Source organism: Macaca fascicularis, chromosome 9 (genome assembly GCF_037993035.2).
Source record: "Macaca fascicularis isolate 582-1 chromosome 9, T2T-MFA8v1.1".
Classification (NCBI taxonomy): domain Eukaryota; kingdom Metazoa; phylum Chordata; class Mammalia; order Primates; family Cercopithecidae; genus Macaca; species Macaca fascicularis.
This window is the reverse complement of record NC_088383.1, coordinates 96,802,621-96,816,263: the sequence shown is the minus strand read 5'-3', so window position 1 is coordinate 96,816,263 and position 13,643 is coordinate 96,802,621. Positions and strand designations below refer to the sequence as shown.

Genomic DNA, 13,643 nt, shown 5'->3' with positions numbered 1-13,643 from the left:
CTTATTTCCATCAATGATATTCACTATTTTCTCCAGCACTTGATGGCCTTCTAATAACTAACACCACCACCACTTACTGAGTCCATACCATATTCTTTGTATTGTTCTAAATCTCTTTAGAAATACATAATTTAATACTCATAAAACCATGTAAGGTAGGTACTATTGGTAAACCATTTTATACATGAGGTAAGGTCATATATCTTCATAAGTAATGGAACTAGATATAATCCCAGCACTCAAACTCCACAGCTTCTAGTCAACTACAATATGATCCTGCCATCTTCTTTCTGCTTGAGGAAGGAAACACAGTTGAGAGACAGCAGTAGTATCATAGGGTTATAGAAAAGAGAAGTGAGGGAACTCTAGCACTGTGGCAAAGGTCCAGGCAGCAGAGGGGAGCTAAGAGACACAGTCAGCATATTAACTACCTGGCACATACATACATGGATACACACTAATGGTACACAATAAAATGAGACAAATCATAGATTAAGTTCATTTAGTATACTCATCTTTGATTCCTATGCACCTACTCAGCTGCCAAAATCCAGATCTTGATTCCAAAATACTACTCAAAATGTCAGTTTCAGTTTTCTGTGGCCTATTTCAGTTTCTTCCTGCAATTCCGCCATAGCCAACTGATTTATCGCCCTTTATCCATTCTGTAATCTATCCTTTATACCACTCTTAGATTAATTTTTTTTAAAGTTAAGATTAATCCAATTACCAATTAATTCAAAATGTTAAATGGTATTCTACCCAAACAAGAGCAATTTATCACACACTATAATTCAATCACAGCATAAAAATACAGCTCCAACCTCTTTTTCCATTCTTACCTCTCACAATTCCCTTGAATGTACTCTTACTTTGGCCAAATAGAAATATTTAATTTTCCCTAAACTGTACCTTCTGGTTTTCTTTTTAAATATATGCTACCTTTATCAGATTAAGGTGTAAGGGCTACATAAGCAGCCACCTGTGAAGTCTTACATATTTTCTAGCACCTGGTCCAATTTAGATAACATAATTACTTGACACTTCAAGGTTTGATAAGCAGCCACCTGAAATGCAATTTAAACCAGGTATTTCTTGAGGGCTCCTAGACATTTTCATTATTGCAGGATCTATTCAGATTTTGTCTCTCTCCTTAAAGCATTTACAATGACATATTCACTGAAAATTGCCCATTTCTCATTGAAATTTCCAAAATGATTAGCACAGACCTGAATATAATTTTTAACATCACCTCTACACTGTAGTTTTATCTCCTTTCTCGTACTTAATGTCTCATTTTTAGTTTCCCTCTTTTCTTTTATCCTTGACTGGCTTTTAAAAATATGTATTGATTTTATTGGCATTTTCAGGCAATCAGTATTTAGATTAGTTCAAATGGTTTACTGTTTCCTAATTCATTAACATTTTTGCCGTTATAAATCTCTACTTGTCATTAATCAATTTCTAATGTAAATTTACATTTCCTCATTGAATCAAAAATTACTTAAAACATGATTTTATATTTCCATATAAATTTAAACATTAAAAAATTCCAGTTCTAATGAATTGTAATCAAGAAATGGGACTTATATATTTTTATTTTCGAGTGAGATTTTGTTTTGTAGTTGGTCTAATTTGTAAGATTGGTAATGTTTTGTCAATGACAGAAAAAAATACATTTCATTATTTTATTATTCAAGCCACCATATATCTACAGTTATGTGTTGCTTAAGAGAAACTGCATCTGGGTGATTTCATCACCGTATCATATAATATACTTACACAAGCCTAGATGGTATAGTTCACTACACACCCAGGCTATATGATACAGCTCCTGAGCTACAAACCTGTTTAGTAAGTTACTGTATTCAATATCATAGGCAACTGTAACACAATGGTATCTGTGTATCTAAAAGATAGAAAAGGTTCAGTAAAAATGGTATAAAGGACATAAAAACAGTACACCTGTATAGGGCACTTACCACGAATGGAGCTTGCAGGACTGGAAGCTGCTCTGGGTGAGTCAGTGGGTGAGTGGTGAGTTAATGTGAAGGCCTAGGATATTACTGTGTACTACTGTAGATTTTATAAACATGCTACTCTAAATCTATTTTAAAATTTTTTCTTTCTTCAGTAAATTAACCTTAGCATTTTATAACTTTTCACTTTATAAACATACAAAAATTTAACTCTGACTCTTTTGTAACATTTAACTTAAAAACATTACACAGCTACACAAAAACATTTTTTCTTTGTATCCTTATTCTGTAAGATTTTTTCTATTTTTTAATTTTTTTTTTTTTACTTTTTAAACTCTTGTTAAAAACTAATAAATACACACATCCTTTAGCCTTGGCCTCTACAAGTCAGGATCATCAATATCACTGTCTTCCACCTATACATCTTGTCCCACTGGAAGGTCTTAAGGGGAAATAACACCCATGGAGCTGACATCTCCTATGACAACAACGCCGTTTTCTGGAATACCTGCTGTAGGATCTGCCTAAAGATTATTTTATAGTTAACATTTTTTAATAAGCAGAAGCACATGCTAAAATAATAAAATAGTACTGTAAACATGTAACTAGTAACATATTCGTTTATCATTATAAAGTATTACGTGCTGAACATAACTGTGCTATGCTTTTATACAACTGATAGTACAGTAGTTTGCTTACACCAGCATTACCACAAACACGTCAGTGATACACTGCATTGCAACGGTTTCAACATCACTAGGTAATAGAAACTTTTTAGCTCCATTTTAATTTTACAGGACCATTGTCAGGCGTTGACTCAAACATCATTATGTGGCACATGACTGTATCTTCTTACTTTGTAACTTCTGAAGTACCATAAAGATTCCTATCATTGCTTTTCTACCAATTATTCTTCATTTTTTTCAGCTTTTGCTTAATACATTTTGATGTTATGTTTAGCACACTGGTTCATAACTGCTAAGTCTTTACCTGGAGTATACCCTGCGTTAATGTAAAATGACATTTCTGATCCAGTTTAATGCTTTTTGCTTTAAATGCTACTCTGATACTGAGATTCTGTCATCTGCTTTTGAAACTGAAATTTGCCTGATGTATCTCTAATCCACCATTAATTTTTAACCTTAGTTTTATGTAAATCTCTTGTGATTAATCTCTTAAAAAACACATTTAAAAGTACAGATTATATACATCTTTCAGACCTAAAATACTGCCATACTACTACCAGAACAGAATACTACTTTAATATCACAGCACAAGATATGTAATGTTTTGTTCATATTCTATGCATCAATATTTATCAATACTCCGATCATCTTCTGAGAAGATGAATCATGAATTTATAATCTACACTCCTCAGTTAAAAAAGCAATTTTCTATTTCAGTAAACTTTCCACCGGCACTGCTAAACTTAGAAATAATGTAGATGTTTCAACATAATAGTGTTTGCTTGAAGCTCGGAAATCTATGTCTCAGGATGATCACAGTAAGATTACTATAGGAAAGCAATTCAACAAAGGAAGAAATATGGCTATTATTACAATGACAACATATAGCAGCTTTTCGTATATTAAGGTACTTGCCATCATTTTATATATCTTTAACACTACCACAACTTTACAAGATAGATATCATTGTCTCTATTTTAAGGATCAGAAAACAGTCCTACTGTACATAATTATCTCATTCAAAACCAGGATCTGGACCTCAATGTGAATATAAGGGTAAAACTTATACTCAGCTGTCCTGGGTTTTACTAATAGCATGTATAGAAACTATGTGATTTGAACGAAGTCACAACTTCTTTGAGCTCTTATTTTTCCTGTCTACGAAGAATCTCTGAAGTTTAGGGTGTTACAGTATTTCACTTATATGAAACTAATTATTGAGAATAAATGTGAAGCAGACAACTGATATTTTTTTCTCTTTCCAACATTCTTTCCCCTCCTCGATTTTTCTTTGGAAAACTATTATTATCCCTGTGTGGCAGGCTCTATACTTCAGCTTTAGATACATGTCCCAGAGAATTCCATTCCCTGGCCAGAATATTTGGTTCAGGAATAGGTATGTGCCTCGATCCAGGGAAATCAGAACTCACCCTATAAATTTTTGCTCAAATTGTAGCTCTCTTCCCATCATAGTTGCTAAAGTAGGTAGAATGCAAACTTGAAGCTATTAGGAACTATATCTCGCCACTACTTGTTAGAGCCTGTTTGAAAATAACATATATACAGAAGAGAGAAAGGAGGAGAAGGGTAAGGGAGGAAGAGACAATGAGATACTCTTGAGCACCTAGATCCAGGCCAGAGCTTTTAGGTTATGTAAGTCCTTTTATTTAAGCTACCTTGACTTGGGTTTTTCTGATTTAAAACTGAAAAAGTCCTCATATATTATAAAGGAGTTGCTTTTTATTTTTCTAAGTTTCTATTTCTACTTTAGGATTCAAAATAATAAAGAAAAATAATTTGGACTGTAGAACATAATTTCGTAGAAAAAAATACCAGGTTTGAGGTTAGAAGATGTGGTTTTTAGTTATTACACAAAAAGATTATATGACTTAGAACAAGTTGATCTTTGTAGATCTGTTTGTTTTGTTTTGTGAAACAAGGTCTCGATCTGTTGCCCAGGCTAGAGTGCTGTGGTATAATCATGGTTCACTGCAGCCTCAACCTCCCAGGCTCTGGCAATCCTCCCACCTCAGCCTCCCAAGTAGCTAGAACTACAGGCATGTGACACCATGCCCGGCTATTTTTTAATTTTTTTTTTTGTAGAGACAGCGTCTCACTATGTTGCCCAAGCTGGTCTTGAACTCCTGGGCTCAAGCAATCTTCCCGCTTGAGTCTCCCAAAGTGCTGGGATTACAGGTATGAGCCACCCAACTCTGCAAATCTGTTTTATCATCTATGTTAGAATGGGTTTGAATTAAATAATTGCTAAGATCCTTCAAGGTATGAAAGTTCTACAATTTTATTGTATTATATAACAGCCTTAATTAATGTGGATCATAGTAACACAGTTTGGCCTAGGAAAATTAATGTATTAAGAAAAATAAGAACGTTACATTGGAAGATTTTTTAAAAGACAGTAATTATTGTTTGTTTTAAATAAAGAGGAGGTAAGAAAATTTCATTAGGTTACAACATGTAGAAATTTAGTAAACAGGCTAGAAGAAATAACCTGATTTAAGATGAGGTCATGAAAATTCATTCCCCAGAGAAACTAAAAATTTTCCTTTTCTTGAGATCACTTAAAGTTAACAACTATTATTTCTGGAAGATTTGTCTTTATTAAGAATAAGCTCAATGAACTCATGTACACAGAGTTCCTAATAGAGAGAAACTTTCTCTCTAATAATTTATTTAAAAACAGAAAGAAAATTAAAAGCGGCTCAAACTTTTTTCCTAAAAGTTTAACCAAAGAAAAAATAAGAGGCCAGGCACAGTGGCTCATACCTGTAATCCCAGCACTTTGGGAGGCCAAGGTGGGTGGATCACTTGAGGTCAAGAGTTCAAGACCAGCCTGGCCAACAGGGAGAAACCCCACTTCTACTAAAAGTACAAAAATTAGCCGGGCTTGGTGGCACGCGCTTGTAATCCCAGCTACTCCGGAGGTGAGGCAGGAGAATCACTTGAACTCGGGAGGTGGAAGTTGCAGTGACCTGAGATCTCGTCACTGCACTCCAACCTAGGTGATAGAGTGAGACTGTCTCAAAAAAAGAAAAAAAAAAAAGGAAATATGAATGTTTCCTTTATGTGCCATCATTCTGGAACACAGTTGGGGGTATGCATGTGACAGGGAGAAGGCAAGGGAGAGGGAAACAGCAGTAGTGATTCTAAGTAACTTTCTCATGAAAAAGGAGTTTACCTCTTTAAACTCAAATTTTGGGAGTCCTTTCAAAAATACACATTTACTAGCATTCTCAGGATGTTTTAACTCTTTCTTCATAGTTTAAACATGTGAGTTATCTAATACTGAAACTTAAGTGCAGAAGCAGACAGTGTGGGGCATAGGGCTAGACGAGAACCAACCCTTAAAGTTGCCCTGCGGCATGCTTTCTTGGAAGAAAAAACCACCAACAGCTTGCTTTTGAATAATCTTCACATGTTCATAAAGCAAAAGTATCAAATATACAAATGAATGACTCCTAAGGAAGTGTAACACAATTGTCTTCTTGTAAATTAGTGAATAAGACAGAAGGAGCCTTCCTTCCCTCAAGCAGTTACCTCACTCTCAGAACATTTTTCTTTATAGTATCAGTTGTCTGACTTCTCTGCAACACTCAAAACCCAAAGTATTATTTGGGCATTACTAACCTAATGCTTTATTTTATAGTCAACTTGTACCCACCACTCTGCCATCTAATTTGCACCATGTCTGCTGAGGATATGTCAAGATTCTGAGCCAGATTATTTTGAAGAGACCTCTACAAAGTCTACAAATTCTTTACCAAAATATGAGACTGCCTCATCTCTCTTCAAAAAAGGGGGAAAAAAGATTCTTCTTCTATATAAATGTCACTAGAACATAATTTTCTCCAGCTTCTTAATGTTTGTCTATAATTAAAATTAAGGATATAAGCAAAATAACATTAAAGATGATTCTAATAAAAGTTAACCCCATACAAACTGAAAAGTAGATAAAATATATGTATCTCCTATAATGGTGATTCACAATTACAAAAATGCAAATCCACAGGCTCAATCTACAAGGAAATACTGACAAGAAGAGAATAAACCTATTATGAGATATTCCAAGAATAAAACTACTTTAGATAATCAATTACATTTATTATAAGACAGTTACTCCTCAGGAAGAACTCCACAGCTGTATAACAACAGCTTTACCATGCTTAGCTAAGTTTTCTTATGATGAAGTTAGCTATTCATAAAAGATTAAAAATTATTTCACTAGTATTCTAACCAATAGGCAAACAAGTGATATCTTTGAAAGTTTTAAAACAATTACATTTCAAGTATTTTACAGGAGCCTGCAGTATTTATTTCCAAGACCAACAACCTCAATCTGTCCAAATTCTCTTTAAATCAGGGGTCATTAAATGCTTTAGCATTTGTAAGGAAGTATTTGTAAGGAAGGGTATAAGCTGAGGAGCCTTTCAAAATAGACCAATTCTATCAGCATTTCATAACCTTGCAGGAAAGCCTGACCCTATACAGAGATTAATTATTTTGAACAGTCTCAAAATTCTTTTGCACTTCCAGGATTTGTGGACTTGATAGTATAGAAAGAAATTTAACGGTATATAAAAGGACTCAAATTTTCCTCTGAATGCTAATATGAACTGGATAATATTGATCACAACACTTCCCCTTTCTGGGCCTGTTTGATCATCTATAAGAAACATTCCTGGAAGGAAAAAAAAAAAAAAAAAACCACCATTGACTTTAATCCATATCTAGTTTTCTAATGCTGTTTCAATCTAAACACAAATGCTACTGTTTAGTCAAATATGGTCAACAGCATCTGCTCCTACATTTCTTTTTGCCTTTTTAAATAAACACAGAGATAAAGAAGGTAGGAACACATTAGGATACTCCTTTAGATCCTGTGAATAATTCATCCGAAATATGGTCTAAGTACATTAACTAAGCATGAGCCAAGTATAGTAAATTACTTAACTCTGAGTCTTAATATTAAATAACAGCTAAACATAACAATTTTAATATTTACATTCTTACACCCTTAACACTCTATGTACAGATCTCCATTTTCTATTTACTAATAGCCCATCATCTCCTTTCACTTGGGGGATCCAACCTATACAAAGGACGGAGAATATATGGCGACTTGAGCAGTTCTACTGATGAAGTAGATACTATTACATTTTACCACATGATACTATAAACTTTGCATTTTATTTTCATAACTACTATTCTTGCTAGCTTTCATTCTGGCCCTATTTCACAAAATCCTACAGGACTTATGATTTCATCAAATAGTCTCTCCTCACCTCTGAAGAGAAACAGAATTGATAGTATTATAAGACTGTAATGACTAGAATATCTTCCTGCTGGCAAATTTAAAATATGTCCTTACTTTTTGATTATGGAGCCTTCTCTTGGATTTAATTTGGACTGGAAACAGAAAATAAAATACAATAAAGTTTAAGTATCCTTGGGTTTTACTTTTATCCCTGAACATGATGAGATGGACTGTCCCAAGTCCTTCTTAAATGGCAAGTTCTCACCATCAGCAGAGCACAGCCAAATATTCTGAAGAAGCAGCTACATCAGACAGGGTATGTATGCATATGTGTGTGGCTGGGAGTGTGTAAGAGAGAGAAAAGAGGGAGAAAAAGAGACCACATGTGAGAGCACAGTTAGTTGGAAAGTCTAGACCATTACAAAAACTATTTGTTCCAATTAAAACTCCTGATTAAATCATCTACTAGGCTATTGACTATAATGCTAAACAAATAAAAACGTCACACAGTTGAACGGTGACGGCAAGTATCTTAGAGTCAAACATACTTGTAGCATGAAGAAGAGTAAGACTGTTGCAAATACCTCTATCAAATACTCTTATCCATTCCAAAAAAAACCTGACATTAAAAAAATAATAATAAAGTAGGTCACAAAAAGATTGGAAGTACCACTTTTCTTCAGATATGATTTCTCAGTATAGCCGGCTACTAGTTTTCATCAAATGCAAGCAAGGTGACACAATCAAGGAAACATTCCCATTTTGGAATCCTTTTTGGAAACTTCAGAAAACATTAACACTTTCAAAATAGTGAAGTTTCTTTACCACAAAACTTCTCCTGAAGAAACCTCAGTATACTGTAGGCAGATAGTACACCTTACTGCCAGAGAACACATCTGATATTGTGGCACTGGTAAAGACAGCAGCTCTCCATGTCATGGTCACCCACTGCTTTCTTCATCAGTACGCACTAGGGTGCAAGACTGTCATCAATTCTGAAAGAAATCTTATCTCTTGTTGTGAAAGTATTCTACTGTTTCAAGTGCCAACCCTTGAATAATCGCCTGTGTAAGAGGATTTGTCATGAAAAATCTACTATTGTGAAAGTTGCCAGATTCATGAAAGCCAAGACTTTCAATCAAGAGCTTCTTGAGAGGTTTTGTCAAGAAATGGGAGTTCTATGAAGTTCTCTGCTATATGTAAGTTCACTGCTTTCAGAAGACAAATTCTACAGCCTGATACTGTTGTTTACAGGGTAAAATACACTCTTTTTAAAGAGTTTAACTCTTCAACCTTGAAAATAAAATATGGAGTCATAATCTTTTCCTTCCTAACACACTATTAATGTTACAGATCTTGCCAAAAATGATCTCAGTAACTTGAAGGCAAAGAAAATGATGCAACATGAATTTATCTCAAGTCTTGGAGAAGTCTTATTTCTTGACAAGTCTACTTTCATCAGGCAAGAGAATCTTCAGATTCCATTTACTCTTTTTTCTTTTGTAAAATAGCATTTTCAGCACTTTTTACCAAAGTCAACACTGATTGGATATCAAAGATTGGATATAAAAGTTGCAAAGTCAAAGAGCATAGTTTCAACTTGTTATTTTAAAAGTTAAATAGCAGTTTTTTCATTAAAATTTCGTATTGAACAGAACTAAAGCTTAATTTTGGTTAATTTGTACCACTTAGATTTATTCACTGCTCTCAGGTAGTGGCCACTGGTTTTTGCATTAAAAAAAGTGACATAGTTTTCATGAAGGTTCTTTTACATTCTGTTTAAAATAATATATTTCAATGTAATAAAAACTATGTGCAAAATTTTATGTGCACTATGTACATTTTTTGGTGGGAGAACATTTATACCTTCCATCAGACTTTTAAAAGGTATGTAACACAACTTAAGACCCCCTGGCTTAAATCTAGTGTTCTGTGCCTCCACATTACAAAATCTTTCTATTTTATTACAAAAATTGTTTTACCTGACTTTTTTCCCACTACCAAGTTATCTGCTGCTCATCAACTCGGTTTTAAATTTCTACCATCGCTTTTGCTACTGCATTTTAATTTTTTTTTTGAGATGGAGTCTCGCTCTGTCACCAGGCTGGAGTGCAGTGGCATGGTCTCAGCTAACTGCAACCTCTGCCTCTTGGATTCAAGCGATTCTCCTGCCACAGCATCCTGAGTAGCTGGGACTACAGGTGCGCGCCACCACACCCAGCTAAGTTTTGTATTTTTAGTAGAGACGAGGTTTCACCATGTTGGCCAGGATGGTCTTGATCTCTTGACCTTGTGATTCGCCCGCCTTGTCCTCCCAAAGTGCTGGGATTACAGGCGTGAGCCGCTGCGGCTGGCCTATATTTTTAATCAGTAAAAGCAACTGTTTCCCTGCAGATAATAATGGGATAAATCAAAGTAAAAATCTTTAGATCCTCAGCTCTATAATTTATGCCAGTGCTATCATTCCAAGGTGCAAACAATATGCAGAAATGTAAGGCAATCTACCATAAACTTCAACATTCACCAAAATTATGCACTAATGTAAGATTCAATTTTGTAAACTATCAACAATAAATAGTACTTTGGCATCCTTATACATAATGCAAAAAAAGTCACAAAGGTAAGGAAACAAGACATGAGAGAGGGGTAAACGAACAAGGAATCAATGCAACTACACAGCTTTAAATGATTAATATGATCATTCTATTTCTGTTTTACAGTTGAATTAAGAAGAAATTAGCTTAACATGAAGGGGAACTCTCTAAATGAGTTTTTCTATCTGTCTGGAGGGGCTTAGGCTTTGTCCCTTTAGAGATGGAAAAATGAACAAAATCTCTTTGTATTAAATTTTAACATGTTTTGCCATACTTACCACCCAAAGAAATACATCAACAGCAAAATTAAATCACTGTAAAAGTTATCCCAAGAGTTTTCTTTTTGCTTTCAGATGTACTATAAGTATTAAATTTATCACTGATTTTTCAATATAGTCCTTAGTTTTCCGATCAAAGAATCAAGAATCTTCTATTAATCTAACTACATTTATGAATATTCTTATAAAAGAATAATTTTTATGTATTATAAAAGTTCACCCTTTACTAGGTAATGGTATTTTATCCAAAGCCATTCTATGCTCAAATAAGCTTCAGAAATATAAGCTTATTTTTGATAGCTTTTTAAAAATGTTATTTTAAAAGAATTTTATGAGACCAAATCTGCAATACAGTTAATGGGTAACATGTGCTAGTATGATATGAAAATGGTAGCATGAACAGAAAAATGAAATCAGTCATTTCTCATATAGAAATTGAGGCAGCAACTGATTTAAAAATTTAGAAGAAATAAGGATTAGCAACTATTTTTAAAACCTGTTTTCCAGGGACTGATGGTGGGGCGGGGAGGGACACAAGATGAACAAGATCTGAAGATCTACTGGACAGCACAGTGACTATAGTTAATAATAACATTGTATAACTGAAAATTGAAGCTTGTAGATGTTAAATGCTTTCACCTTGAAGGGAGAAGAATAATTATGTGAGGTGATGAATACGTTAAGTAGCTTGACTGTAGTGATCATTACACAATGTATATATACATACATCAAAAGATCATATTATACATTGTATTTATATATAATTTTTACTTGTCAATTACACCTCAATAAAACTGAAGGAAAAAAAAAAAAAACACCCAGTATCTGTTTTCCAATAAATTCTCAGATCTAGGAAGAGGAAAGGAAAAACATCAAAAAATAACTTACCTTTTTGTCTCTGGTCCTTACTTCCCCATAGAAATCTAGGGCCTCTTGTGCCTTTAAAAATTTGCCCCGATGTAATAAATATGCACAAATCATTACACCAGTTCGTCCCTTTCCAGCTTTACAGTGAATTGCTGCAACATGATTGTCATCTTCACTTAGCCATTGGTCAAGATCTTCACAAAAGGGTTTGATCAGTTCTAGCTGTGGTGGGTTATGGTCTTCAAAAGGATATTGTGCAACTGTGGTAAAAAGACAACCTCAGAATAAGAAAAAAAACTTCTGAATTTTTAATTACAAGTAGGTTAACTTTAGAAATGTTGCATACAAACTTAACAGGTATTTAAAAGAAACACTAGATTCCAGAGAAAAATAATGTATTGCTTAACTTTCTAATTTTTAAATAGAAAATAGTCTCTTGATAAGTCTCAAATATAATCATTAAGGAAGGCAAGTATTATTTTCCCCCATTTTATTCAGAAGGATATATTCTAGGAATTTACACTATATGGACTGACAGCATAGGTCACATATTAGAGGTACAGCTAAACCCAAAATGAAATGTCACATGGACATTTCATCAGGACTCTCAATGCAAAAGGAATACTATTTATAGTATTTATTTCATCATCACAAAACATATTCCAAAGACAGAATAGATTACTAATAAACTATAGAAAGAATTGCATATTACATTTCATAAAATAAAAATGCTAAGTGTGTTATTTAAAGGTGGTCTTGCAAATATTAGTGTTGTATACACATGTAAATCATTAGGGAAGCCAAGTACTATTTACCTCCATTTTCTGCAGGAGAATACATTCTGGGAATTTACGCTCAATGGACTGGTAGCATAGGTCACATACAGAGATATGTGAAGGCATACACCAAAGAAATTACTTACAAAATGTATATAATTGTTATCAAAGTTTCAGGTCTTCTCACATGAATTATAAGAGTCCAAGACTTCTCTGTTCACTATAGTCAGAGTTGAGGTTTTTAAAAAACCTTGTTTAGAAACAGGACTATAGATATATCACTATTAATTGTTCTTAATAGTTTCTACCTTAATTCCACTCTATTAAGATCCTTAAAAACTCTGATACTCAACGTACTATCCTGTGTTACCTAAATATGTGAGAAGTATGTCTTATATCTCCAATCAAGTCACTCATAATATGATACAGGATACAATCAATTATCCTTTGGTGTGACAGGACAGCTCTTCTGGTAGACAATGACTATCATTATAGGGAGTCCAGAAGGACAGCTTTCACTTAGTCATCTGCCTAACTCCATTTTCTCAGTGGTACACAAAAACCTCCAGGAAAACCTGTTAAATGTCTATTTAAAGCAACATAAACCTCAACTAAAGCCTGCTTTGCCTAGTAAGCAACAACCTAAATCCACCAAAAACAAAAACAAAACGTTCTTAGTGAATCTATACCAAATCTCAATCATGAGTGATTTAGAATTTTCAAACCATCTGTCTGAAAGTCCATTCTAGATTTTCAGGAGGGATCAATGGCAAATACATCAATAGTAGCTCATGGCACCCACTTTCTCTTTTTGACTATCACAGCGGCATCTGCCTAGCTTCTCAACTCTTCAGTTCTCTCATGGTTTAAAGTGTTAGGTCATAGAACTGAGCTGTATTTCACAAATAAAAGTGAAAGTTTTTGTGGGCTCTGAGAATTAACTTATGTCTGAAGTAGAACTCATTTAAAGCAATTCCCTCCTCTCATCCATCAGGTTTCTCTTATCAACATTTGTTATATCCTTTCCTACCTTTTATGTCATTCCTCAACACAGAAGAGTTAAGTAGTTCTGCTTTCTCCCTATAGTTGCTTACTATCAGACCTACTGCCTTAAACAGTAGGTAAACCCTCTCCTTATACTATTTTTAGTCTAGGAATTTTCCTAATTCTTAGTCTACTCTGCACTTTAGT

The 13,643-nt window shown here is 34.0% G+C and overlaps 1 protein-coding gene and 1 long non-coding RNA gene across 2 annotated transcripts in view; both read right to left on the bottom strand.

Annotated features, from left to right (window-relative positions):
* The window catches only part of PTEN (phosphatase and tensin homolog), a 106,462-nt gene that overhangs the window by 26,040 nt on the left and 66,779 nt on the right, over positions 1-13,643 (bottom strand). The window contains exon 5 of the mRNA XM_005565882.5: positions 11,698-11,936. Within this exon, the coding sequence (XP_005565939.1) occupies positions 11,698-11,936 (239 nt within the window). The remainder of the gene's footprint in view (positions 1-11,697; positions 11,937-13,643) is intronic.
* LOC135965148 (uncharacterized) lies at positions 8,052-8,277 on the bottom strand. The gene is made up of 2 exons (XR_012417923.1): positions 8,203-8,277; positions 8,052-8,089 (listed from the first exon to the last, which is right to left on the bottom strand). It is a non-coding gene; the product is annotated as an uncharacterized lncRNA (long non-coding RNA).